General features: G+C 40.4%; 1 protein-coding gene and 1 long non-coding RNA gene across 3 annotated transcripts in view; both read left to right on the top strand.

The window, feature by feature from the left end:
• LOC117137774 overlaps positions 1-2,475 on the top strand; it is a 148,719-nt gene extending 146,244 nt beyond the window's left edge. Inside the window, exon 5 of one of the 2 annotated variants that reach the window (XM_033299396.1) lies at positions 1,876-2,475. In XM_033299396.1, the coding sequence (XP_033155287.1) occupies positions 1,876-2,004 (129 nt within the window). In that variant the 3' untranslated portion in view covers positions 2,005-2,475. The remainder of the gene's footprint in view (positions 1-1,875) is intronic. The other variant, XM_033299397.1, reaches the window with a different exon arrangement.
• Positions 2,476-16,775: 14,300 nt separating this feature from the next.
• The window catches only part of LOC117136640, a 28,125-nt gene continuing 17,297 nt past the window's right edge, over positions 16,776-27,603 (top strand). Inside the window, exon 1 of the long non-coding RNA XR_004459110.1 lies at positions 16,776-17,170. This is a non-coding gene — a long non-coding RNA (uncharacterized LOC117136640). The remainder of the gene's footprint in view (positions 17,171-27,603) is intronic.

The following is a 27,603-nucleotide window of genomic DNA, read 5'->3' as shown; positions in this document are numbered from 1 at the left end:
GCTTTTCTTGCCTGTAACACTTCTTCATTTCGACCGTCCTTTATATACGCACTTTGCTTGTGAAAAATCACTTTATACCCTTTTTCAACGGCTTTCGCTACCGATATTAAATTAGTTTGCAAGCTTTTTACGTAAAGCACATTTTTCAAATTAACGAAACCATTCTTTGTTTTAACGGCCACCGACCAACGCCATCCGAAAATATATAGTTTTCTCCTGCAAGTAATATTTTCTCTTTATGCTCTTTAATGTCCGCGAACCACGACCTTTCACAACACATGTGAGCAGTTGCTCCACTGTCCAAGCACCACATCGATTTCGTTAAATGTCATTTTTATTTACACTTGCAAGCATAGTAAACGACTTCTCTTTTGCAGATGTTTCTATTTCATCATTTTTGTCTGCGCAATAAAGTGACCCTCGCGACCACATCGAAAGCATTTTTTATTCTTCTTTGCATCACTGTTCTTTTGAGCCGATCTATTTTTCTTGTCTCCCTTTCTACTGGGACGCGACACAAACGCTTGCTGCACACAAAGTTCCGTTTCGTCCGAACTCACTCTTTGTCTCTCTCCCTCTTCTATAATTTTTACTTTTAAATCAGAGAAAGTCGGTAACTGTTCGCGCGTTTCGATCGCTACCACGAAATTTTCGAATTTCTTACCGAGTCCCGACAGCATCAAAATACTAAGAATATCTTCAGAAATGTCCATATCAATTTCTTTCAGTCTTTCGACGATATCCACAAAATCATTTATGTAATTTTGTACGCACGCACTTTCCGACAAACTCAACCGGAGTAATTTCCTGAACAAGGTAATTTTCCTGGCGGGTCCATGAGGCTTGTACACAGCTGCAAGCTTGTCCCAAGCTTCTTTAGAACTAACGCAGTTTTTAATCAAATTAATTTCTGAAGGCTTCACGCACAGCGATATTGTTGCTAGTGCTTTTTCGTCTAGTTCGTCGAATTGGGCTCCTTGCTCAGCTGTATCACCCTCCTGCTTCACGCGTCTTCCGCACACCAACGACCACATACCCGAGAGCACCAATACACTCTTCATTTGCACCGACCATACTGCGTAATTTTCGCCGTCCAGTTTGTCGATCGCACACAGCCCTTGTCCGCTCATGTTTATAAAAAATGTTCAAGCAAATTATATACAATAATTATTTTCCTTTTGATCACACACAATTATTAAAGTCTTTACTACTCCTGGGCCCATAACCTATTTGAGATGGTGGAGTAAAACGCGAGGCGATTTAGTTAAAGTTTAATAACTGTTTTATTTGACATAAGCGTGACACCGTTGTGAGTCGTTTGGAAGTTAACACAAGAAAAATGAAGTTTCCAGAAAAACAAAAAGAACTTATTCAGATCAGTGTGACCAACTTTCAGTATATAGTTGTTGCCAAATTAACATGCATAATATTTTAGTATTTCAATATTGAATAATTGGCTGATATTTTTTCATATTTTTTATTAATCTTGTAAATTTATATCGATTTGCAAAAAAAATGTTTGCCACGCCCACTCCAACGCCCTAAAACTGCCCAAAAGCGCCGCGTACACATTTTTGAAAATGTTTTGGATATTTTTTTATAATTTTATTAGTCTTGTAAATTTCTATTTATATGTCAAAAAACTTCGTGCCACGCCCAATCTAACCCCCTAAAGCCGCCAAACAGGTCACGCCCACACTATTGAACAGTTTTTAATTTTATTCTCATTTTTTTTCCCAGTATCTATCGATATCCCAGAAATGTGATAAAACATTGCGTTCGCATTCAGACTATCTGAGTAGTATTGCATTCTCTCTTGTTTATTATATATTTATTTTCTTTTATCATATTTCTGACAGTACTAATTTCTTACAGACCCACCATACATCTCCAGCTTGCGAAACACATGGGCCTTTGTCTTGCCGAAAATTTCTTATTATTTCATTAATCCCTGGAGAATGTTGCTGTCAGAATACCAAGAAATACAAAATTAAAGAAAAATAAAGTTTAGTTCTAATTTGAAACATATTAATCAATCATGCTTATATATTTTTTGTTATACGATATATAGTAGCATAATATGCTTCACATATTATGCTTACAAGCATTGTACATACAATCTTGCACATGCACAAACACATGAAACCAATTCACATTTTTGCTTACATATCATTCTTTTGTACACATATAGAAAAAATCAAACCCCACACCCACAAATACACTGACTAGACATTCCCGTTTCTCGCGACTCACTTCGAGCAGATAAAAACTCTGTACAGTAGTCTTAAGCTGACATTCTTGGAATAAAGACGTTCACCGAAATTGTTCGTGTTTTCAATTTAAAGTTGTTTCAGCGTTGATCCTTGTCTGTGTTATTGACGGATCATTTATTCGACTAATAAATTAATAACTACGTAAGTGGCGCAGTCGGTAGGATGATACTAATTGATGCGATATTAAACATATTCAATTCTCTGTGTATCATCCGCTAAAGAACTACAACTACAACTACAACTTCAAAAGCTCGCGTAGGTAAATCGGTACAGTCAGTTCAGAACCAACAACATATCCGAAACCACAGAGTGATAGTGAAATTGAAAAAACTTAAAATTATATCAAATTTTAAGAAGACGCCTTTGAATTCACTGAGTAGTAAATCCACAAAAGGTTACTCAAAACAAGGTGAAATGGCTAAGTGCGCAACACTAAATAAACGTAACTACAATTAAGTGAACTATAATAATAACCGTTAAACTAAGTAAAAACTAAATAAAACGTAACTACAACTAAGTGAACTACAATAATAACAGTTAAACTAAGTGAAAACCAAATAAACTTAACCACAAATAAGCGAACAATAATAACAGTGAAAATAAGTGGAAATTAACCCTTTCGCGCCCAACGTTGCTTGTGAGCAATTTCTGTTTTCAGAACTAACTGTAAGCGAGCCTCTTGTTTTATCGGCTCATTCTTTATTATAGCACCGTGCTTTTATGTGCCTACTCTGAATACGAAAAAACAATAAGCAAAGACACAAACCATTAGTTAGAACACAAATCCTATCCAAATCACAAACCTAAATAAAGACACTAACAAAAAAAAAAATTCAAACCAACAAACCACGATGGCCGTAGCAGCACCAGCACAAATAGAATTGTCTGACTCAAACATGATTCAAGTAGAAAGACAAATACACGCAATCGAGGTTTTCAACGGAGATCCCAACACTTTGTACACTTTCATCAGTCGCGTCGACTTCATCTTGGCTCTGTATCAGACCACAGATGAAAGACAAAAGTTAATAATCTTTGGACACATCGGACGGAACATCAGTGTCGATGTTATCCGCACTCTCGGAGTAACCAACCTCAGCAGCTGGAGCGAACTCAGGACTCAGCTTATACTTAACTACAAGCCCCAAGCACCGAACCACCAACTTCTGGAAGAATTCAGGAACATACAATATCGAGGTAACATTCGACATTTCCTCGAAGAAGCTGAAAGAAAACGACAGATACTTATAAGTAAATTAGAACTGGAAAATAATACTAACGAAACCATTCTCTATACTAGATTAATACAAACCAGCATCGAAAATCTAATTCAAAAACTTCCAAGCCACATTTATCTCAGAATAGTTAACTGTAATACTCCAAACCTAAGATCGCTAATAAATATATTACAAGAAAAAGGTTTCTATGAGGCACCAACCTCAAGTAAAGATAATATACAGCCAACTTCAATTCCAAACAAAATAACAACCAACCCCCAAAATAGACAAATGAATAACCAAATTAGACCCTTTGTACCCTTACAACCATTCTATAATAACGTCTATCAACCCTATCACCAAGCACATTCTCATATGCCCAGGTTTAACCCAAGCACGGTTCCTCAATATCAAAATAGACCCATTTACCCACAATCTAACATACCCATGTCACAAGTACCCAGACCAAACCCAGCTTTTAACAGACAAAATATTTTTGACCAAAACCGATTTGGACCTAGCCACACTAACATGCCCACAACATATCCTCAAAACAGAAACGTACAAACCAATAACCCAATAAAAAGACCGAGACCATCAGACAGTGGACAGTCTAAGATGAGCACAGGAGAGCTAAGATACCAGGAAGTAACGTCTAATCAACCCGAAAATCCTTATAATTAGTTATATTATCCCTGCTATCCAGAATATTTTCACCCTCAGCCCTATCCCTACCAATTGATCAATCAATCAATCAATTCAGTTTCCCCCTGAACAGAACTACGACAATTCAGAGATAACAGAAGAGGAAATACCAACAACAAATGACAACGAACCAGTTGACCTTGAACAAGCAGAAAATTTTCGGTTAGTAGCCCCGGATCAAACCAATATATAATGATAAAACATAATAATACTGAATTGAAATGTCTGATCGATACAGGATCTACGATAAATATGCTCACGCGAAATATTTTTCAAACGCCAATACAAGAAACCAATCAGCTAATCCACACTAGTAATGGCCCATTAATTATTAACACACTTACGAATATACCACCTAATAACTACTTCCCTGTTGCCCAAGACTTCTTTATCCACCAGTTCTCGGATCATTATGACATGCTGATTGGACGCAAATTGTTGTCCGAAGCCAAAGCAATAATCGATTATAAAAAGAAAACTGCTACCCTATTTAACAAAATATATAAAATAAAAGAAAGTAATAACATTACAGAACGGAATCATATCCAAGTGGACCCTTCATTTCCACAAGACCCCACCTATTTAGAAACCTCCACACTTCAGGAAAACTTGTTCCGACTAGAACACCTTAACGTAGAAGAAAAACAAAAATTAATTAACCTACTGATAAAATACCAAGACATTCAATTTCACGAAGGTGACACGCTCACGTTTACAAACCAAGAAAAACATGTTATCAACACCACACACAATATCCCCGTCTACTCTAAAGTTTATAGTTTCCAACAGACATATGAAAAGGAGGTAGAAAAACAGATCCAAGACATGCTAGAACAGGGTATTATCCGAGAAAGTAATTCACCGTACTGTAGCCCCATTTGGGTCGTACCTAAAAAGCTAGATGCTTCTGGACAGCAGAAGCTTCGTATCGTAATAGACTATAGGAAATTGAACGAAATAACAATAAACGACAGATACCCCATACCAAACATAGATGAAATATTAGGAAAACTAGGGAGGTCAAATTATTTCACAACAATAGATCTTGCAAAGGGCTTCCATCAAGTAGAAATGGACTCAGAGTCAATAGCCAAAACTGCCTTCTCTACAAAATATGGACACTACGAGTACACGCGAATGCCATTTGGGCTTAAAAATGCCCCCGCTACATTTCAACGATGTATGAATAATTTACTCCGTCCGCTTTTAAATAAATGTTGCCTAGTATACCTAGACGACATCATAGTTTTCTCCACATCATTAGAAGAACACCTTCAAGGCTTACAGGCTGTTCTCGAAAAATTATCACAGGCAAATTTAAAAGTACAACTAAACAAATGTGAATTCTTAAAACAAGAGACAACTTTCTTAGGACATGTTATCACTAAAGACGGGATTAAACCAAGCCCGGATAAAATAAAAGCTATAGTCAAGTATCCATTACCAAGAAAAACTAAAGAAATTAAAGCCTTCCTAGGACTCACAGGGTATTATAGGAAATTTATACCTAACTTTTCTGACATTACCAAACCACTGACCAAGTGCCTAAAGAAATGAGCAACAATAGATATAAACAGTTCAGAATACTTAGAAGCATTCCAAAAGTTAAAATTATTAATCTCTGAAGACCCGATCCTAAAAATACCGAATTTCGAGAGGAAATTTACATTAACAACAGATGCCAGCAATGTAGCTTTAGGAGCTGTTCTATCACAAGACGGACACCCTGTTAGCTACATCAGCAGAACATTAAATGAACATGAAGTCAATTATAGCGCCATAGAAAAAGAATTATTAGCAATAGTCTGGGCCACTAAAACCTTCCGACACTATCTGTTAGGACGACATTTCGAAGTAGCTTCCGACCATCAACCCTTGTGCTGGCTATACAAACTAAAAGAACCTAATTCAAAATTAACAAGATGGAAAATTAGACTTTCGGAATATGACTTCGACATAAAATATATAAAAGGAAAAGAAAATTATGTAGCAGACGCACTTTCTAGAATAAAGATAGAACAAACATTTTTTGGTGAATCTACACAACATAGTGCCGAAGAGGACAGTAACAATTTGATCGGACTATCAGAAAAAGCTATTAATCAATATAAAAGGCAAATCATCTTTACTAAAGGTCCCAATAGTACAGAAATAGAAACTTACTTCAAAAAACAAATTATACACCTTTCTTATAAAGAAATGACCCCCGAAATAGCCAAACGATATCTACTCGATTATTTCTGTTCAAAAAACAGCGCTCTTTACATCGAAAGCGATGCAGATTTTGAAGTAATTCAAAAAGCATATAAGGAGACAATGAATCCAAGACATACAAAAATTTTCCGAAGCCTCATTTTTTTTTTTTTTTTTTTTTTGGATGTATTAATTTAAAACTGTCCTTCGCCTCATCTTACTAAAAAATATTCCCACGTACGCAAATTTTAAAGAACTAATTCTAAACACACATGAAAAACTCTTACACCCCGGAATACAGAAAACTGTAAAACTTTTCAGCGAAACATACTACTTCCCAAATAGCCAACTCCTCATTCAAAATATAATTAACGAATGTCAAGTTTGTAACTTAGCAAAAACAGAACACCGAAATACAAAAATGCCAATGAAAGTCACCCCTAAACCCGAACATTGCCGCGATAAATTTGTAATAGATATCTACTCCTCCGAAGGAAATCACTATTTGAGCTGTATCGACATCTATTCTAAATTTGCCACCCTCGAGCAGATAAAAACAAAAGATTGGATAAAATGTAAAAATGCTCTAATGCGCATATTCAATCAGTTGGGAAAACCTAAAATCCTAAAGGCAGACAGAGATGGCGCATTTTCTAGCTTAGCCCTCAAACGTTGGCTCGAAACTGAAAATGTGGAATTACAACTTAACACTACAAAAACAGGTGTTGCAGATATAGAAAGGCTTCACAAAACGATAAATGAAAAAATCCGTATTATAAAAAATTCCGATGACAATGAAGCCAACCTCAGTAAAATAGAAACGATCCTTTACATTTACAACCACAAAACCAAACACGATACTACTGGACAAACTCCTGCCCACATATTTATTTATGCTGGACAACCAATTTTTGATACACAACACAACAAAGAAATTAAAATCAACGAAATAAACAAAGACCGAACAGAATACAACGTCGACACTAGATATAGGAAGGGACCGTTCCAAAAAGGGAAATTAGAAAACCCTTTTAAATTAACAAGGAACGTCGAACAAACTGACGAAGACCATTACAAAATCACCAATAGAAATAGAGAAACACATTACTACAAGACCCAGTTTAAAAAACAGAAAAAAATTAATAAACTTTACATTCCACAGGCCCATGGTTCATCATAATATTCCTCCTTACGTTTTCAAATAAACAACATTGATACTAACCATGGATACCTCTTATTTTTCGATAAAACAATTCAAATCCCTTCAGAATATGAACATCATTGTCTTCGCGTAAACCTTTCCGATGTAGATAACCTAACCCACTATTTTAACAATAAAATAACTAACTACACTAACTAATAGAAGATATTGCAATGGGAATGCAACTTTCGCGACTAGGACTATTTAATCCCAAATTACTTAATTACGACAGACTAGAGAACGTTGACAGTAGTAACATACTACAAATCAAAACATCAACCTGGATTAGTACCAATCAAATACTTATCATAGCACACATCCCTATTAAACAAAAACCCGTTCACACCATAAACATAATACCCTACCCAGATAATAACGAATATCAACTCGATCACAACGAAAAAGATACTTATTTTGAAGAACATGGCAAAGTCTATAACCAAAATCGTAAAGAAATAAATAAGGAAGGAATTAAGAACATTATAAAAAGAACTAAACCAATATGCAATTTCATCCCTACAACAGTTAACCAAATAATTAACGGCAACAAAATAAAAACAATAAAACAATGTAAAATCAAAATAGGAAAAATAACGTTAAACGAAAATCAGCTGAATCCCGAATTAAATCTAACACCATTGTACACACCCATCGAATTAATAAAAATAAAACCAATAGAACATAAGGACATTGTAAAACTAATATCAAATAATAATATTACAGGCTTTATTACCGTATCACTCATTAGCCTCACGTTTTGTATAGTTTGTATCTATTTAAAACTAAAAATAACAAAAACAATTATAGAAACACAAGATACAAACCCAACTGCATTACCAAGATTATATGCGTCAAGCCCATTACAAGCATAAGCTTCCTTTTAAGGGGAGGGAAGTAGCATAATATGCTTCACATATTACGCTTACAAGCATTGTACATACAAATTATGAGATGGTGTTTTCCCGCGATATCCAGAGGTTCCTCCCTCAAGGTCACAGCGGTAGAAGGACGTCTTCCGTCGGAGTCTTCTACTAAAGATTAGGTTGGAGGGCTTGACTTCGCCCCCTTTGATTTATTGTCTAGCCTTGTGGCGTAGCAATCTTTGTAATTAAAACAATTGTATTTACGGCTTTAGCCGGAGCACGTTCTGGTTTATTCTGGTGCAAAACTGAGACTGAAGAGTTTACAAAATATGGAGCTAAGTTTACCCTAACAGCAATGCATCGCGCCATCGAGACGAGTCGGCAAGCCGACTCAGCATTTCTTGCAGCGTGAGGCAACCAGCCTTCCGTTGCCGGGCGTTCTTTGCGCAGAGCGCTGAACTCCATTCTGGCGCGTCAGCATTCTATATGGAGAGCTACTTAGTTGCTATGGATTATGTTATGCGTTGTTAACTACTCCCCCCTCAAGTTTATGACCGTCCTCGGTCATGTTGAAAGTGTCGATGGTACGCTGTATCTCCCTGGAGGCTCGTCTTCTCCTTAATGCCAGATAAAGCGCGAAGGAGCCAATTAAGCCAATGTTTAGGGCCACACCAGCTATGAACCAGAGTTTAGGCGGGCCTTCAGATTCCACGTCATCCTTGAAGCTTTTAATGGAGAGCAGGTTTTCGTTGTTCATCCTGTGTAGCAGAGGGATGCTGAGCACGGGGTCGTGCCCGACGATGCTAAGCAATGGGAAGCGCGCAATGCCTGGCTGCTTGCTTAATGTTTTCCGTAGGTTCACGAATTCGGAGCCATTGATGGTCGCCGTTCGCTCGAAGGTCACCAGGTGGGTTCCCTCGACCATTACTTCTGGGCTGCCATCGGTGCTGACGCGCGCTGAAGCTTCGTTGATAATCACAACGCCGTCATCTACGGGAGTAACTTCCTGCAAGTGGCTGGGTTGAGTGTGGCATTGGGCTGCGTTCCCTGCGTGGAGTGAGCGCACACAAGTTTCGCGCCGAGACCGCTCGCAGAACGTGAAGTGCGTGGTGTCAGTGCATCCTGTGAGCGCAAAGGTGTCATGTTCGCATTCGGCCAACGTATCCTCGTCGAAGCGTAAGATGATGTGTTGGTGTGATACAGGGTAAACGGCGACTTTCTTGCAACTGAACTTGACTCTGGGATAGGCAATTAAAATATGAATGCTGTTTTCGGACTGGAGGACTCTAATCTTGGAGGCTTCTATTAAGCTGATGATAGGGGTGTCTTGTTCTACAAGAGACTTCAAGTCGGCATGGTCAAGAATCGTGGGATTTACAATGTTTGATTTGGCCAAAGTAATAGTGAGGATTAAATTTTGAATTTCAGTAGACAGCATCCTATTTCTTGCCAATAACGCTTCATATAAGTGTGGAGTGTCAACCAAGTCGCTTTTACGGGCACGGATCACCTTATTAATGGTGTCAGTTAACTTGTTAATCTGCCTCTGGGTTTCGGAATTTATGGTTATCTGCCGGGAATTAGACTCAACTAGTTTTGCCTCAGTAATCTTTATTTTTAGAAGGTCCGTGGCATCGGGAGTGCCAGCCACTACCTTTAAAGTTGTACCTAGGAAATCTAGACTCCTGGCCATCCTATGATGGACCTTAAGGACGGACAACAGAGTTCTAAGGTGGTCCGTATCGACCTCTAGTAGTTTACGCATATGCGATTGGGGAAAGGACTCGGACAATTTTGCTGTCTCGTCTATCTTGCTTGAATGTTTTAAGAGGTCACGCTGTTCAAAAACCAGCACGTTACCATCTACGACAGGGATGTAGTTGGCATGCGAAAAGTCGGTGATCCGTGCATTCGCTAATGCCAGTGTAATGAGCGTCGTGATGGTAAAGTAACCTACTAACTAACTGCAAGGGGGGTGCCTACTTAAGGTTGTCCTTGTGGACCACCCTCCCCTTAATAAGAACAGACGTTCCCAGGTCTGCTTGCACTTTTTGTTCCGTGCATAGTGGGGTTAGCTTATTTCCTAACCTCTTGTTGTTCTTTACAAACACGCGTTCCCCTACCTCAAACACACGGTTTTGCCGGGAAGGGTTGCATCTTCCGATGCTGTCTTGCTGAGCCTTTGCTAATCTTGCCTTGATTTCCAGGCAGCGCTCGTGGGCCCCTGAGTGAAGAACCTCAATTGGTCTCTCACGAGTAACTGAGTGCACGGTTCTGTTGTATTCCACCATGGCTCTCAAGATTAGCTCTACTGTGTCATTTGTCTTTTTGTCCAACTTCAGGCATCTGGCTATTTCTGCCAAGGTGCTGTGGAATCGTTCAACTTGGCCATTGGACACGCTGTGCAGAGGGGGCGCGTTCACAATGTCGATGCCGTAGTTGTTTTTGAGCATTGACGTGATTGTCTCTGAGTTGAAAGCGGGCTCATTGTCGCAATAGATTGTTTTGATGGTGGGAAAAAGGTTAACAATCTGCAATAGGGGGCCAGTGATGTCCACTATTGTCCTAGATGCGATCGGTTGCACTACTGCAAACTTAGAGAATTTGTCAATGCACGTCAAGAACAGCTTCTTGTCTGTTGAAAATATGTCAATGTGCACCATTTCGCCAGCATGACTGGGTATGGGCGTTTCCCCAAGCTCTTGCTTTTTCGGGTGCCTGTCGTACTTTGCTTGGGTGCATACCCTGCAATTAGCAACCACTTCCTTTGTCATGCTGCCCATTTTTGGAAAATAGTAGTCTCGAAGGACTTGTTTGACATTTTCCTGCGCGGCTCTGTGTGCACGGTTGTGCTCTGCAGTGACAATTTCGTACTGTTCGTTTTTATCAGTTATATCCGCCACGACATTCTTGCAGTGACGGAACTGAGTGGCTGGGAAGTGGGTGATGAGGTCGTGTTGGAAGCTCGCCAGTGTAGGCAAGTCGCAATGGATAGCATTCACGACGTCAGGGTTAACAACTTCTTTGAGAGTTTTTAACAGGTCACCCTTGTCAGCGAAACTGATCAAGTGGCGAGTTTTGCTTCGGAACAGCACCAGGGTTCGCTTAAGCGGGAAACGTGCTGCTTCCAGAATGATCTGGTTCCTAAAGCAATTTAAGGGTTTGTCTGTGGTTTCGACCGTGTAGGTCAGGGACAGCTCACTGTGAATAGTCGCAGCGTCTGACTGGGGTTCGTCTTGTAAGGCGTTAAGATTTTGCCTGGACAGTGCATCTGCCACGAAATTTTCCTTGCCAGGTTTGTAGAAAATCTTGGCATTGTATTGGTCTATATAGGCTTTCCATCTCTTAATCTTAGCGTTCGTGTTTTTGTCGGCAACAGCGAACGTGAGAGGCTGGTGGTCGGTGAATATGTTGATTTCCCTAGAGCCGTACAGAAAGTTTTGAAGTTTACCTAAGGCCCAAACAATGGCTAGCAATTCCCTTTCGTTTGTGGCATAATTTTGCTCAGCCTGTCTCAGGGTGCGGGAAATCATGGTGATCGGCCTACCTTCTTGCGAAAGGACCGCACCGATGCCACTTGCTGACGCATCTGTGGTGAGGTCAAAGGGCTTTTGAAAGTCGGGGTATTTGAGTATGACATCCTCTGATGCCAAAATGTTACGAAGCCTTTGAAATGCGTTGCGTTGAGTTTCATTAAACTCCACACAAATCTTCTTAGACATATGCCTACTCACCGAGCCGTTTTCCCCTTTCAGGATGTCAGTTATCGGGCGAGCTATGGCTGCAAAGTCTTTGATGAAGACTCTGTAGTAACTGGCCAAACCAAGGAATGATCTAACACCGTAGACACTTTTGGGTTCAGGGTATTCCTGAATGGCCTTTACTTTTTCTGGGTCGGACTTAGTCCCGTCCTTGCTTACTATGAAGCCGAGGTACTCAACACTGACTTTGAAGAATCTTGTCTTTTCCTGGCTCACCCTCATGTTCGCCTCGATCAAGCATTTTAGCACAGTGTCGATGTGGCGGACATGGTCGGACTCGTTTTCTGAGAAAATTATGACATCATCCACATAGACGTAACATATTTTCCCGATTTGCTCTCTCAGTACATCGTCTAGGGCTCTTTGAAAAATGCTGCTTGCATTTCTCAATCCGAACGGCAGACGGCAGAACTCGTATTTGCCGCCATTCACCGAGAACGATGTCTTCTCGCGGTCGTGTTCCGCGAGGTAAATTTGATGGTACCCTGACTTCAGGTCAAGGGTAGTGAAGAACTTTGCCTTGCCCAGATTCGCTAAAATCATGGGAATGCTAGGCATCGGGTACCGGTCAGGAATAGTTCGCTCATTTAGCTTCCTAAAGTCAATGACCAATCTCTTGTTCTGGTTCCCGAAGGCGTCGGTCCCCTTTTTGTCAACAACCCAGGTCGGGCTGTTATAGGGAGACCTTGAGGGCCTGATGATGCCGTCTTTCAGCAGTTGTTTGACCTCGTTGTTCACAAAGTCAGAGACACCCATAAGATTTGGGTACGCTCTTGAGTACACCGGTTCATTATCAATTGTCCGAATTGTGGCAGTGACAGCGGTGTTAAAAGGAAGAGCTTCATTTGCCGTGGAGAAGGCTTTCTTCCTCCTTATTATTGTGTCCTTGAACTCCTTTTTAACGGAGTCAGGTACAACAATGTCGTTTACATCAGTGAAATTAACACTGGGGCAGCTGAAATAGTGAAGCTTTTCAGCGATGCCCTGGTACTCCAGGGAGTCCTCTGCAAGGTTGAGCTTTACCCCGGCCTGTGTTAACAGGTCCAAGCCTATGATAGCGTCGAACGAATTGAGAGAATCCAAAAGGAAAAATGGGGAGGTGTGCTTGAAGACCTTCATCAAACATTTGTGTTTGATCTCGGTGGAGCCGTGTATTGAGCTCACCGAGAAAGGGCTGGCGACCGGCATCACATTTTTCAGCTCCTTTACGGGCCTAATGTAGTTTTTTGCCGCGCCGGTATCGATTAGCATCTTTAAAGTTCTCCCAGCCAGACGTCGTTCAATGAACGGCAACCGGGAGCGTCCCCTAAAAAATTCAACGAGTCGACACTGGGAGCGTACTCATTTTCGCTGTCGATTTCCTCGACTGCAGCCTTTGCTGCCTTCTCATACTCCTCTTGGGTCTCTTTTTGCTTAGGGGCCTTTTGGACAACGTTATTAAGCCGTTGTCGTCCCTGTCCTGTCGAACGTTCTGAGGGATTCCTCCACTTAAACGCGTTCGATACATTAGGGTGATTCTGATTATATTCAGCGCGCTGCCTGGACCTGGAGGATGGGTCGACCTCCATAGGCTGGGGTGCTTGCGCCTGAGTGTCATTGTTGGTTTTCTGTCGTTTTAAGAAATGGGGATTTCTGTCCTGTCCCTGTTCCTGTTTATTTGATTTGCCCTGGAAACGGCTCCTGCCGTCTGCCGCCGAATGCGCTCGCTCCTCTACGGCCTTGGCGTAGGAGTTAGCAAACATGCTTCTCTCTATGCTTGCCTCTGCTTCTCTAGCTAAAGCCAGTGCAGATGGCAAGTCTCTGGGTTGCGCCGGGAAGACCACAGCTCTAAGGGACTTTTTGAGCCCTGAAATAAAAGCATGCAGGGCGTCGGCTCTGACCTCAGCATTAAGCAGGTCAGCACCCTCTTGATCATGCGTCATTACGATTTTGTTTGTGACAAGCGTTAGCTTCTTCTCAACTTCATCGTAGTATTGCATTAATGGTAGGTCTCCTTGCCTAACCATTTCCAATCCTTGCCTCAACAGGCGTAAGGATGTTTTGTCTGAGTACGTGCAGTCTAATCTGGCCAAAATGGCATCGAAGTTCAAAACCGTGTTATGGGATACGAGTAGAGCCCCAGCCGCGCCACGGATTTTATTCCTTAATATGGCAACAGCCTGATAATGGGCACTGCTGCCATTGTATGGCTTAAACAGCTCGTAGGCGTATATGGGCGATTGTCTCCAGGCCACGTACTCGTCTTGGGTACCGGAGAACTCCGGTACCGATTTTATTATGTCAAGGGGAATTTCGCACCTAATCTCGGGGTTGACAGAGACTTTTTCATATGTTATGATTTGCGGTGCTTCCACCTGCAAACTCTGTACCCGCTCAGCTAGGGAATTTAGTTGAACTTGGAAGTGGGATTGCTGTTGCGACAATGCCTGTCTGACGGCATTGTCGATAAGGGCCTGAATCTGACTGGGGTCCATGGTATTATGTGCCGGTGCCCTATCCAATGTCTGACCTAATGCTTGGCCTACTTGCTCCTCGTCCCAGCTATCCTCGCTTTCGTATTCGACCTTAATACTTCTATAGTTATGTGCCCAATTCATTTTTTTTTATTAATATTTATTAAGTGAAGAATCCGTACATCATAATATTGTATCTTAACATCACAGTGTGGAGAAGTATTCTTATCAATTACCAAACACTATAAAATAAAATAAGTGGAGTAGGAACATAAATGAAGAGTTTTTACTGCTGCCCAATTGTCTTGGCGAAGCCTTGCCGTTTAAGTCTTCTTAGAGGTCGAGCGGGGATGAGACGTCTTGCAAGAAGACTGCTATGGCTCAGTAATCTGTCACTATACCGACTTGTATGTCTCCCAATTTGTGACTCAACTGTGTGAATATTGAGGTCTTTATGGAGTGTAGAGTTACGTACATACCAGGGGCAGTTGGTTATTTGTCGTAATGCGCGATTTTGCATCACCTGGATACGATTATAATTCGATTTGGCTGCAATTCCCCAAATCTGTATCCCGTATAACCATATCGGTACGATACAGTGCGCATACACAGCTCTTTTGCACCTCATCGAAAGAGTGCTCCTTCTATTCATGAGCCATCTCAGCTGTTGTGATCTGTGGCCACATTTTTTTACTGTGTTTTTTAGATGCGGCCCAAAGGTGAGCCGTTTATCCAGGGTGATACCTAGATATGTTGCTTGCAGGGGCTGATTCAGGGTAACTCCTTCTAGCCGAATTGGAGGGGTGTTTGGGATAAGCGTTTTTAACGTGAAGCACGGGTTTGTTGTTTTCAGTGGGTTTATTTTTAGGTTCCACCGTTTACACCAGGCTGCCAGAGCATTAATATATTCTTGTAGTCCGTTAGCTGCCTCTCTGCTGTCCCTAGAGTTATATACAACTGCGATGTCATCTGCATAGGTTGCAATAAGAGTCCTGTTCGGTGCTGCCATGTGTTCGAAACTCGGGCAAGGGATATCAGCAGTGTACAAGGAATACAGTAGCGGTCCGAGAACACTGCCCTGAGGGACTCCAGCTCTCATTGGCACATCACAAATATACTGTTGCCGAGCCCAATTGATCGGCTAAGTGGAGTGGCAAGAAAAGGTATGCAGTAAAATTATACCAAAGTATGCTATAATTATTTATCCGTTGAAAGTATGCAATAAAACTTTGATACTCGGAATGCAATCGTTTTTATTAGCAGGGGTATGCAACAAAAATATTTGGTTTTGCAAAAGTATGCAGCACTTATTATTATATTTTTAAGATATGCAATAGTTTTTATTAAAGTGGTATGCAATGAAATTTTTTAGTTTCAAAAGTATGCAATACTTATTTTTAAGGTATGCAATAGTTTTTATTAGAGTGGTATGCAATGAAATTTTTTAGTTTCAAAAGTATGCAATACTTATTTTTAAAGTATGCAATAGTTTTTATTAGAGTGGTATGCAATGAAATTTTTTAGTTTCAAAAGTATGCAATACTTATTTTTCTGTAAGGTATGCAACAAGAATTTGCTCTGCCGAAAATATGCAATGCTTTTGAAACTGATTTACACACGCACAACTATTACGTGGCCAGTCACGAATTCTTTCTTTGTGTTTCGAAGAAGTCAAATGTAAAACTTACATGATTTCTAACTTAACTACCCTGTTAAATTAGTTGTCAAGTTCGAATTTCAGTTGGGCGCCAATTATGAGATGGTGTTTTCCCGCGATGTCCAGAGGTTCCTCCCTCAAGGTCACAGCGGTAGTAGGACGTCTTCCGTCGGAGTCTTCTACTAAAGATTAGGTTGGAGGGCTTGACTTCGCCCCCTTTGATTTATTGTCTAGCCTTGTGGCGTAGCAATCTTTGTAATTAAAACAATTGTATTTACGGCTTTAGCCGGAGCACGTTCTGGTTTATTCTGGTGCAAAACTGAGACTGAAGAGTTTACAAAATATGGAGCTAAGTTTACCCTAACAGCAATGCATCGCGCCATCGAGACGAGTCGGCAAGCCGACTCAGCATTTCTTGCAGCGTGAGGCAACCAGCCTTCCGTTGCCGGGCGTTCTTTGCGCAGAGCGCTGAACTCCATTCTGGCGCGTCAGCATTCTATATGGAGAGCTACTTAGTTGCTATGGATTATGTTATGCGTTGTTAACTTACAATCTTGCACATGCACAAACACATGAAACCAATTCACATTTTTGCTTACATATCATTCTTTTGTACACATATAGAAAAAATCAAACCCCACACCCACAAATACACTGACTAGACATTCCCGTTTCTCGCGACGCACTTCGAGCAGATAAAAACTCTGTACAGTAGTCTTAAGCTGACATTCTTGGAATAAAGACGTTCACCGAAATTGTTCGTGTTTTCAATTTAAAGTTGTTTCAGCGTTGATCCTTGTCTGTGTTATTGACGGATCATTTATTCGACTAATAAATTAATAACTACGTAAGTATATATATGTATATATTGCTCCGTTAAAAGAGATCTAGATCTGGACATCAAGGAATGGAAACGAGCCTGCTGCAAAGTCAAGTCGTTGAGCATTAAGAGTTTTAATTTTAATAATTAGTCAAAATGTCAATATAAAAGCATTTCTGTATAATTTGAATAAGTTGCGCTGTAATATGTAGTATGAAGGAATGTAAGGATTGGAAATGATCTATGCTATACAAACTCGAAATAATAATATAGTGCTGAGGTACATATACACTAGTTGGCATAAATATTTTGACAAAATAAACGTTAAACATTTAAACAGTAAAACTTTAAAATGGCTTGATATGATAATAATGATTATTTTTAGAAACCTAAAAACATATAAACAATTTAATGAAATTTTATGATTTTTTTGTTGTGGCATAATATTATTATTTTTTATAATGGCATTATTTCGACAAGCTCATTTTATTTTGACAATGGCTCAATTTTTGACAAACGGGACGTATTTTTTACCTTTTCAGAGTTGGCAATCTGAAAAAAAAAATTTTACGAGTTATACTCGTAAAATTTTAGATCTGTCCATAAAATACTTTTCCTGAACGACTTTGGCTTGTGTTCCTTTGCAAATCGAAACCTGTTAAGCTTGTTAATTTTTAATATGTCCGTCACATCATTAGCAATATATGTGTATTCATGTCCTGTTTCTTTAAAAGTTTCCAGACTGTGCGGTCACTAATCGCCTTACGTTCACTTTTCGGAAGGCCGTCAGTCTGATTCCACTGAGTTGCAATGGCTTGTGGTTTTGGAATAGGATTTTTTTAAATTCCCGTATAAGGATTTTTTCGTCAGCGAAAGTTATTTCTACGTAGATCCAGTTCTTTTTAAGTTTTTTAAATCATTACGTTATGTAATAATCATCATCATTATGTTTTTCAAACTTTTTAACCCTTACGCGCCCAACGTTGCTTGTGATCAATTTCTATGTTTTCAGAGCTAACTGTAAGCGTGCCTTTTGTTTTTATCTGCTCATTCTTTATGCTTTATGTATCTACTCTAAATATGAAAAGCAAAAAACGCATTTGGAGATTAGTTGCAGAAAATATTTGCAATAAACAGCACGCGCATCACAATAATTATTGTTTCTATATTCGGTGGAACTTTTGAAATTAGTAATTAACTTTTATAATACTTTAAAAAGAACCTAAAGTATAAACAAATAATTATTTAGCAAAGAGTTAACTAGACAGTGATATAGTCAAACTTAGTTAACAGTGAAGAATAAGTAAGTAAATAATTTTCAATGTTGATAAGTTGCTTGCGAGCAACCTTGGGCATTCGTGGTAATAATTTTTGTTTGTATTTAAATATTTTTTTTTTTTTTTTTTTTGATGTATTAATTTAAAACTGTCCTTCGCGGACAATCATTAAATTTGATGACTAAACTTAAGTAGAGAATTAATTGATTACATAAATTGTTGCGAAACTATACAATAACTGTCGATATTGTATGTATGATGTATATAATAATGTATGTATATAATTTAATTTAATTTGCGTGTCTAATCCCAGAGAGGTCCAAAGGGTGTGATCGCTGCAGCCTCCTGGTGCGTTGACTGGTGTCCAGCAGGTCTTGTGCCAGGTTGTTTGGGTGGTCTTGAAGCCTCTGCATGTACTGCCTGCTGCTTTTCTTAATCTCATCCTTCACCCAGGGGAAGCTGAGGACCTCGTGTATAGTGGCATTATCGTGGAAAGGGTGAGCGTTTGTGACTGTGCGGAGCGTTTTGTTTTCGAATGTCTGGATAATGTTGATGTTACTTTTCGATGCAGTGCCCCACAGTTGAATGCCATACGTCCAGATTGGCCTTATGATCGCTTTGTAGATAAGGAGCTTAGTGGAAGTCGGTAGCTTAGATTGTCTGCCCATCAGCCAGTAGAATTCACGGACTCGGTTCTCCGCCTGTTTCCGCTTCTTTAGCAGGTGTGGTCTCCATGTAAGTCTCCTGTCCAGTGTAAAGCCAAGATAATTTGGATTGGCTACCTCTGGGATTGGGAACCCGTTGAAACTGACTGGTGGGCAAGTGCCGCGCCTAGTTGCGAAGGTGGTAGCGGTTGACTTGTCGCTGTTTACCGATATATTCCATCTCGTGTGCCACGTGTTCAGTAGATCTAGTTGCTCCTGCATAGTCTGGGAGGCCTCTGCTGGGGTATCTGCTGTTGTTAGGAACGCAGTATCATCGGCGTAAGTGGCTGCCAAAATGTACTGGCTCGGAATCACCGGCAGGTCAGCCGTATACGCGTTGTAGAGGAGCGGACCGAGAACGCTTCCTTGGGGAACTCCTGCACGGGCTTCTTTGACGTCTGAGCGCGCTTCTCCACACCTGACGGCGAATCTTCTGCCCTCCAGGAACGATTTCAAGAACTTGAAATATGGCTGGGGCAGGCCGTTTTTGAGCTTTAGGAGGAGACCGGGGTGCCAAACACGATCAAAGGCTTGCTTAATGTCCAGCATTACTGCTAGGCAGTATTTCTTATTCTCAAAGGCGTCCAGGATATATTGCGCTACTCGGTGGCCTTGCTCTGGTGTCCCGTGGCGGCGCCTAAAGCCAAACTGGTGATCAGGGATCAGACCAGCCTCCTCAATCACCGGCAATACTCTGGACAAAAATACTCTTTCGAGTATCTTGGAGAGTACTGGTAGTAAGCTGATCGGGCGGTAGGAGGCGGGACCGAAAGTGAAAGGTTTGTCTAACGACGAAATTGAACGGGCTTTAAACTTTGATTCGGTTGTTTCTACTGACGAAGAAAGTGGTGATGAGATGAAAGACATTTCTACGGTACTGGAGAAGAATTTAGAAGGAATTCTGGAAAGGGGAGAAAGTATCGAGATTGACCTTCTGGAAAATACAGTGATTGAAGAATGTGAACCTGACTCTTGCGTTGTTGTTGACAGTTGCTTGGAAAAAATGGATCCAAAGACGCTAAAGTGGAGAACAAGGCCGTTTGTAGCTCCAGAGAGTATGTGGGAAGATGACAAAACTTTTGATGTCGGGGAGATAAAGACGTCAGTGGAGTTCTTCTACACATTTTTTGATACTCAGCTAATTCATTTAATGGCATGGCAAACTGATATATATAGTTTTTCAGGAGCACGGTATTGAACTTAAATGTACTGATGAGGAAATCAAACGCTAAATTAGCATTTTATTCTACTTGGGTGTTTTAAAACTACCCCAACTCAGAATGGAATGGTCAAAGGATTTAAAGCTTACCACAATAACTGATTCAATGCCGCGTGGGAGATTTGAAAAAATAAAAAAATGCTTACATTTCAACGACAACGCCAAACAATTAAAAAAAGGAGATTCCAACTATGATAAACTCTACAAGATCCGCCCTTTGATCAGAATTCTCAAAGAAAATTTTGGAAAACTACCTCAGGAAAAGCATTGGCTTTATTTTTATTAATTGCTTTTTTTTGCAGGTTTAGCTGGATTATATTGCTTAAACGTGGATCCAGTTTAAGCAATATAATCCAGCTAAACCTCATAAATGGGGCGTTAAAATGTTTACGCGGGCTGGAATATCTGGATTAGTTTATTATTTTTTTTTTACTATTTTTTTTTTTTAACGCACGGGTCCCACGGCCACACCTCCCGCCCAACCGACCGAAGGGCGCTGCCGTGTATCGTACGGCTCGATTCGCGAGAAGATATAGACGCGATATAAAAAAGAGAACAGGAACGAGGAAATGAATATAATGTAAAATAACTATTTTAAATATTAGTGTTAGTAGGGTCTAATTATGTAATAGAAAAGATAAAATCGATTGCTTTAATAGCGGCAGAGAGTCAAGATTACAGATAAAGTCAGAACATAGTCAGAACATAAAACTCTGTAAGGGTCATGCAACTCATAGTTAGATATACAATGATTTAAGATAAGGGCTATATAGTTTCTAGTGAATCTACTTGGAACCGAGAAGTTAAGCCGACTAATCAAGTCGGGACTCTCAACATCCCCACGAATAAGCTTACAAATAAAGACTGTTCCAAGCATTGTTCTACGGTTAGCTAGGGACGGTAAATGAATTAAAAGTAGTCTACTGGAATAAGGAGGTAATATACGGTTTGCATCCCAATGCAAAAAGTAAGAAGTTTTTTTGGACCGATTCAATGCGGTCCGAGTGGACTGCGTATTGTGGACTCCAAACAGGTGATCCGTACTCGAGAATCGGACGGACTAACGAAATAAATAAGGTTTTAGTCAAGTAAGGATCATCAAATTTCTTAGACCACCTTTTTATAAAACCAAGCACACCCCTGGCCTTATTGACAATAGACGAAATATGGTCAAAAAATTTTAGTTTTGGGTCCAGAAGAACACCAAGATCATCTACTCGTGTTATTCTGTCCAAAGAGCACCCACTTAGAGTGTAAGTCGTGCGTATTGGGTTGGCACGACAAAAGGTCATGACTTTACACTTTAAGCCATTTAAGTCCAATATGTTATCACGGCACCATATTTGAAATCGGTCTAGATCGGATTGTAAGTCCAAATGGCACGAAGTGTCCTTGTACTAGAGGCATAATTTAACATCGTCTGCGTACATAAGTACACGCGAATGTTTTATTATTAAGGGGAGGTCGTTAATGAATAAGGTAAAAAGAAGCGGACCAAGATGGCTCCCTTGTGGAACACCGGATGTGACTCGGAGAATAGAAGATAACGAATTTTTAAAGAGGACTTGTTGTGTCCTGCCATTTAGATAGCTTGAAATCCAATTTAGAAGATAAACAGGCAACCCTATAAGATCAAGTTTTTTTATTAGAAGGTAATGATTAACAGAGTCAAATGCTTTACTAAAATCAGTGTAGATGACATCTGTTTGAAGATTATTTTTGAAACCCTGTATTACAAAAGAAGTTAGCTCCAAGAGGTTAGTGGTTGTAGATCTGCGTTTCATAAAACCGTGTTGACACGGTGATATGATTGATCTACAAAGGTGCTGCAAATGAGGAGTGATAACATTTTCGAAAAGTTTTGGGATAGCCGACAATTTAGAGATTCCTCTGTAATTGCTTGCATCCAGTTTGCTACCTTTTTTATGAAGAGGAATCACAAAGGACTCCTTCCATATATGAGGGAATTGTGAAGATTCCAAAGATAAGGTAAACAGTTTCAGTAGAGGCTTGCACAAGGCTTCCGCACAGAATCTGAGCACACAGCCAAGGATTCCATCGGGACCTGGCGAATAGACCGGTTTAACACGCTGAAGATCGTTAAACAGTGAGCTTTCGTTTATAGTGGGGCAAAATATTAGATTCGACTTAGATACCGCATAAGAGTATGGCTGTTCGGAATGAGGTAAAGTTTAGCCTCCGAAAATTTGCCTTGCGAAAACAGGGAATTCGCTTTGTAGATTTCTCTGAATTTACTTTTAATACCGTACCTAAGTCGATTTCCACCTCGAAAATAGGATGATATTGATCTTCAGGTTGAGTAAGAGGTACTACCCTGGACAGAAACACACTTTCAGGACTTGTTACAAAACATAGATCCAAAAGTCGACCAAGAGAATTTTTAATATAATTAACTTGCGACAGCGATAAGTCGAGCAAGCCGTCAATAAAGTCATGTTGTGCTAAAGGGAGAAGGACATTCGATTGTTTTTCTGGGGACCACATTGTGCCAGGTATATTAAAATCACCTAGAACTACCAATTGGTCCCTGTCAGAAATTTTGTTCAAGATGGACTGGATAGCGGACAGATGATTCTGATATTCTGGGAATTCAGAAGATGGCGAAATATAGGAGCACCTAATATAAGCTGATCTGTCGGAAAAAGACAGCTTTACACATAAAAATTCCGAGTTACGGGAATCGTCCAAAAGTAACTCCTCCGACGCGACGGTAGATCTAACCGCAATTAAGACTCCACCTCCCCGTCTGGAGGGACGGTCAAACCTATATATAGTGTACATACCTGGGAAGACTTCGGAGTTAAGTAACTCCGGGTTTAACCAAGTCTCTGTGAGCACTATTATATGGGATGCAAATGAAAGACTATCACAATACAATTTGATTAATTTGCTACGCAAGCCTCTAACATTTTGGTAGGAGATAGTAAGATTTGTTGTTAGTTTTTTGAAGAGGAAGAAGATGAAGAGGCGGATGGTGCAGTGGTCTGTCCAAGTGAGGGAAGTTTAATTCCCACGGCCCCCTTTTTCCAATTTTTGATCTTTGCTTCAAACTCTTATACCACCATACTATCCGGCCAAAAATTGCCCGAACATATGGTCGAAAAGAGCTCGTTTGGGACAGTTATCTTGAAAGATGATAGGTCCCTAGCGTAAGAGAAGTTAAATTTTTCCACTTTTATTTAATCGGCTTTTGTTTTGTCTTGTATATAAGACAATACATCCGACGATGTTTGATCAGGGGAAAGCCGAGAAACGAAAATTTGTTTCTTTAGTGGAACCACCGCGAGGGGTTTTGGCCCTGCAGATTGTATTTCTGAAGCGCCAACTTGTGCCGGTAGTCCGGACTCAATGTTCCCTTGTGGTGGTAAACTAATCGAGACAGGTGGAATCACTGGTTGAGAAACCAGTGCAGACAATTCGGAATTTTTAGCAATCACAGGGTGGGGTCCCTTCACAGCGGATTGATCGGATTTCTCCGAATCTCTTTTAGCTGCCGATCTTAGCAACATATGTGGATTTGCTGCGATTGACAGCTGATCAGTTGTGGAGTCCTGTTGATCATTTGCCCGTGGTTGCGGGGCCTTAGGCAGCCTACCACCAGCGGCTTTTTTGCGCTTTGGAGATTTATCTAATAGCTTAAGGCCATTAAACTGTGCATTAAGCGCGGAAAGAAGTTCATCGGCTCGACGAAAACTATCTCTAGCTACGCCAAAACTGTTGATCAGTTCTTTCAAGTCACCTTTAGTTTGGCGCATAAACGATTTCACCTATTTCATCACAAGGCAAGCATCACAACAGTAATTTAGATTTTTACCCTTTGCTAGGACATCACTTGTACGGTCATTAAAACCAGCGCACTTAGTATGCACCATTCTATCACATAGCCAGCAAGTCATTTTTGGTTTCTCAGGTTTTATAACCTGGCAACAATTTTTATAAAAGCAGACAACATTTACGGTTTCCATGTTTAACTGAAATCAGACCACTGTGCGTGCACGAAAACACAAGACCAAAACTTTCAAGCGAGCTGTTAAAAGAACCGCACGAGAGCAGTCTGCACACTGAGAAATTTAGATTTTGTGTGGGAGAGCGAAAGAGAGAGAGAGAGTGAGAGCGAAAAGTGCAGTTTATGTGCATGCAAAAAAAAACACCAAACAGCACTGCGAACGACGCACAAAAAGGGAGAGTAAACAAAACAAAAAGACGAAAAATGCAAAATACTTTGTATATTTGTTTAAACTACTGAACAAATCACAAAAGAATCACTCGCGATGCGAACGGATCTTTAATAATTATGTTTAAAATATATGATAATTAAAGAAGATTATTAAAAACCACGGCTGGTTTGACAAACACAAAATAAAAATCGGGGCGCAAAAAAAAAAAACAACACGACCTTTCGCTTTGAAAGCTAATAGACTTTTTTACGCTATATGTTGGCGAAGGCACTTGTCCTTCTTATGGCTTGGGAATATCTTCTGATGTTGTCTTATATTTGGCAAAAAGTCTTCCCAAAGACAAAAATTTTAAACTATATTTTGATAATTGGTCTGTCTGTAACCCTTCTGATTTCGTTGAAGGAAATAGAAATCTTTGCATCAGGTACTGTACTTAAAAATCGCAAAACTGCAACACCGATGACCAAATGCCTTAAATGCTAAGTCCATCTGTGCTGCAATAACAATAAAAACTGTTTTTTGTCATACCACACTTAAATTGTCATTACAAAAAAAAATTATTCTTATATTCTTTGAATTTTAAAAAAGCAATGCTTACACACCACTACTGCCCACTACTGCAACGTTTGTTGCTACATTTTTCTAAAAATAAATGTCAAAACATTAATGATAAAAAAAATTTAAATATTACGGGGAAAAAGTTGTGCGTGAAAGGGTTAATTTATTAATACACAATGTTTGCAATGTTTTTTACCTTAATTCCAAAGTTAAATTGTATACGTTAAATAAATCCAACGTTAAGTAAAGAAACTTAACTGAGGCTTTTTACACATGGTCATTAATAATTTTTTTGTTTTTTAATAACGTTTAATAACCAAAATAATAAAATTGAAACAATTTTTGACCAATTTTGACCATTTACTTAATGAGCTTGTCAAAATACTTGGGCCAAACAAAAATTGCTTGTCTGCGTGCATTCTTGTTAGTAGAAAGAGAATTCAATGGGTAAGCCGTATAAAAATTGGCATGTGTGCTAAATATTCATTATTTGCATTGCTCATCGTTTTCGCAGTGTTTATTAACGGTAACAAGCGCATTCAAGTTTAAAGAGAAGCAGGCGATTTGTCAAAATACTTATGCCTACTAGTGTATAAGTCACTGTTTAAGCCACTGATCATGCGTATGTAATGCATGGAAACCACAAGATGTCTTCCCCGCTGTAGGTTGACAAATATTTCAATTAATTTTAACGCTGGAAAACAAATAAATATAAAATAAAATAAAATATTAAGCACAAAGCTTTTTTTTGTACTGATTAGGTATTAGTTTGGGTGGTGTGCACTGTAATAATATGGTGTCGAAAATGGCTTCAACGCTAAGTGTGGTATGTGAGAGAATGTTTAAACGACCGACTGTATAACAGAGGGGATATTAAATGAGTATGACAACAGAAAGAAATGCCTATAATCTGTTCATAACTGTTTCATAACTGTATCATAATGATTCAATTCCACTTTTCAAAAATAAAGAGGTTCATAGCAATGGAATAAGTTTGACCAAACGTCCCTGTGATCTGACACTGACTCCTCAGGAGATACGTGCCAGTCGCTTATATGCGAAGCCACTGAAGTGCTGGAAAGTGTGATGTCGAGAACCTCAGATCTTACCCTAGTAACAAATTTCGGAACATTGCCGAAATTTAGGATTTCTAGATTGTTATTCAAAATAAATTCTAAGAGTGACTCACCTCTTTAATTCACGTCGCTGCTGCCCCATATCACGTTATGTGTATTTGCATCACATCCGACGATGATGGGTTAGTGTGTCCTCTTGCAGTATTCTGCCAGTGCAGTGATTTCGGGCGGTGGGCACGCCTCGTCACCGGCAAAGTATACCGATGCCACCACAGTCTTCTTGGCTGCTCCCACATCTTCTCCCACGATCGGTACACAGTCCCGCGTGAGAAATTCTGTAAGTATATAATAATTAATACTTCTACATGCCAGGGGATACAGGCTCTAGGGCTAGAGGCCCGTTGATCCCAAATTACCTTGGCGTTCTTCACGTACAGTCCTTTTATTCCCTGGTTATACCAGGGTTCCTGTACCAGGGCTAGCCCAAGATGTTGTTTGGTGAACATCCTTGCCAGCACAGCCGAGGCCGCCTTGGCGCGATGGATGTTCACCTGAGCTATCCCCGTACTCCCGACCATTAAATGATCGGCTCCATCGTCGGCGTTGCTGATCTGGAAATACCCAGATCACCATCCGCCGGCATCGCTTCTTCCTTACTCAGCAGGTCTAGTTCCATGTCTAGCTCCTGAGAGGATATCGGGGTCTGATCCCCCATCTCGATGATGGTCGCATGAAGATCCTCGTCATCCGCCAGATCCTCGCTGAATTCGGAGAGCTTATTGGGCTTCTCCTTCTCCGCGGAGACTGGTGGATTTCGAGGAGTCTCGACCTGTCTTGTGCCGGATTTGATCGCTTTGGCCTTCTTTAGACCACAAACTGAGATGTCTCCAAACCTGAAGCTCAGCTTTGTGTGCATGAGTTGTCATCAATGCCAAGGCTGAGGAGCGAGCCACCACCCTCATTCTTCCTTGATATGAGACGCCAGTTCTCAGTGTCCAAGTCATTCTGTTTCTTGATCCATTCCATGATCCACTTTGTTGTTTTGTACCCTGTCCTGGGGCAGAAGATGGTGATGTTGTGTGACGATGGCAAGTCGTCGCCCATCCTTACCTCCAGGGAGACACCGCTCCACTTACTGAGGCTGGGGACTGCTGATTGCAGCCACTCAGCAGTGGTTGCGTTGCGGCTGTCCACTATCAGGTGACCCACCTTGGAGTGGATTCCTCCAAACTTTATTGGAGAATCCCAACCGGAGAGGACTATTTCCTCCAGTAGTGCGTCCTCGAGCTGTGAGAGGTTCTCACTGCTGAGGACGACTTTGGGGTACCCCTCTGGTACGACCGCAACCTTAATGGCCCCAGTTACGACCGCATATGATGGCTTGCGTACCTCAGTTGCCTTTGCAGCCCTTGAGGTACTTGGGCCAT

Source organism: Drosophila mauritiana, chromosome 2R (genome assembly GCF_004382145.1).
Source record: "Drosophila mauritiana strain mau12 chromosome 2R, ASM438214v1, whole genome shotgun sequence".
Lineage (NCBI taxonomy): Eukaryota > Metazoa > Arthropoda > Insecta > Diptera > Drosophilidae > Drosophila > Drosophila mauritiana.
Note: the sequence above shows the minus strand (reverse complement) of the source record. Positions and strands in the feature narration are given on the sequence as shown.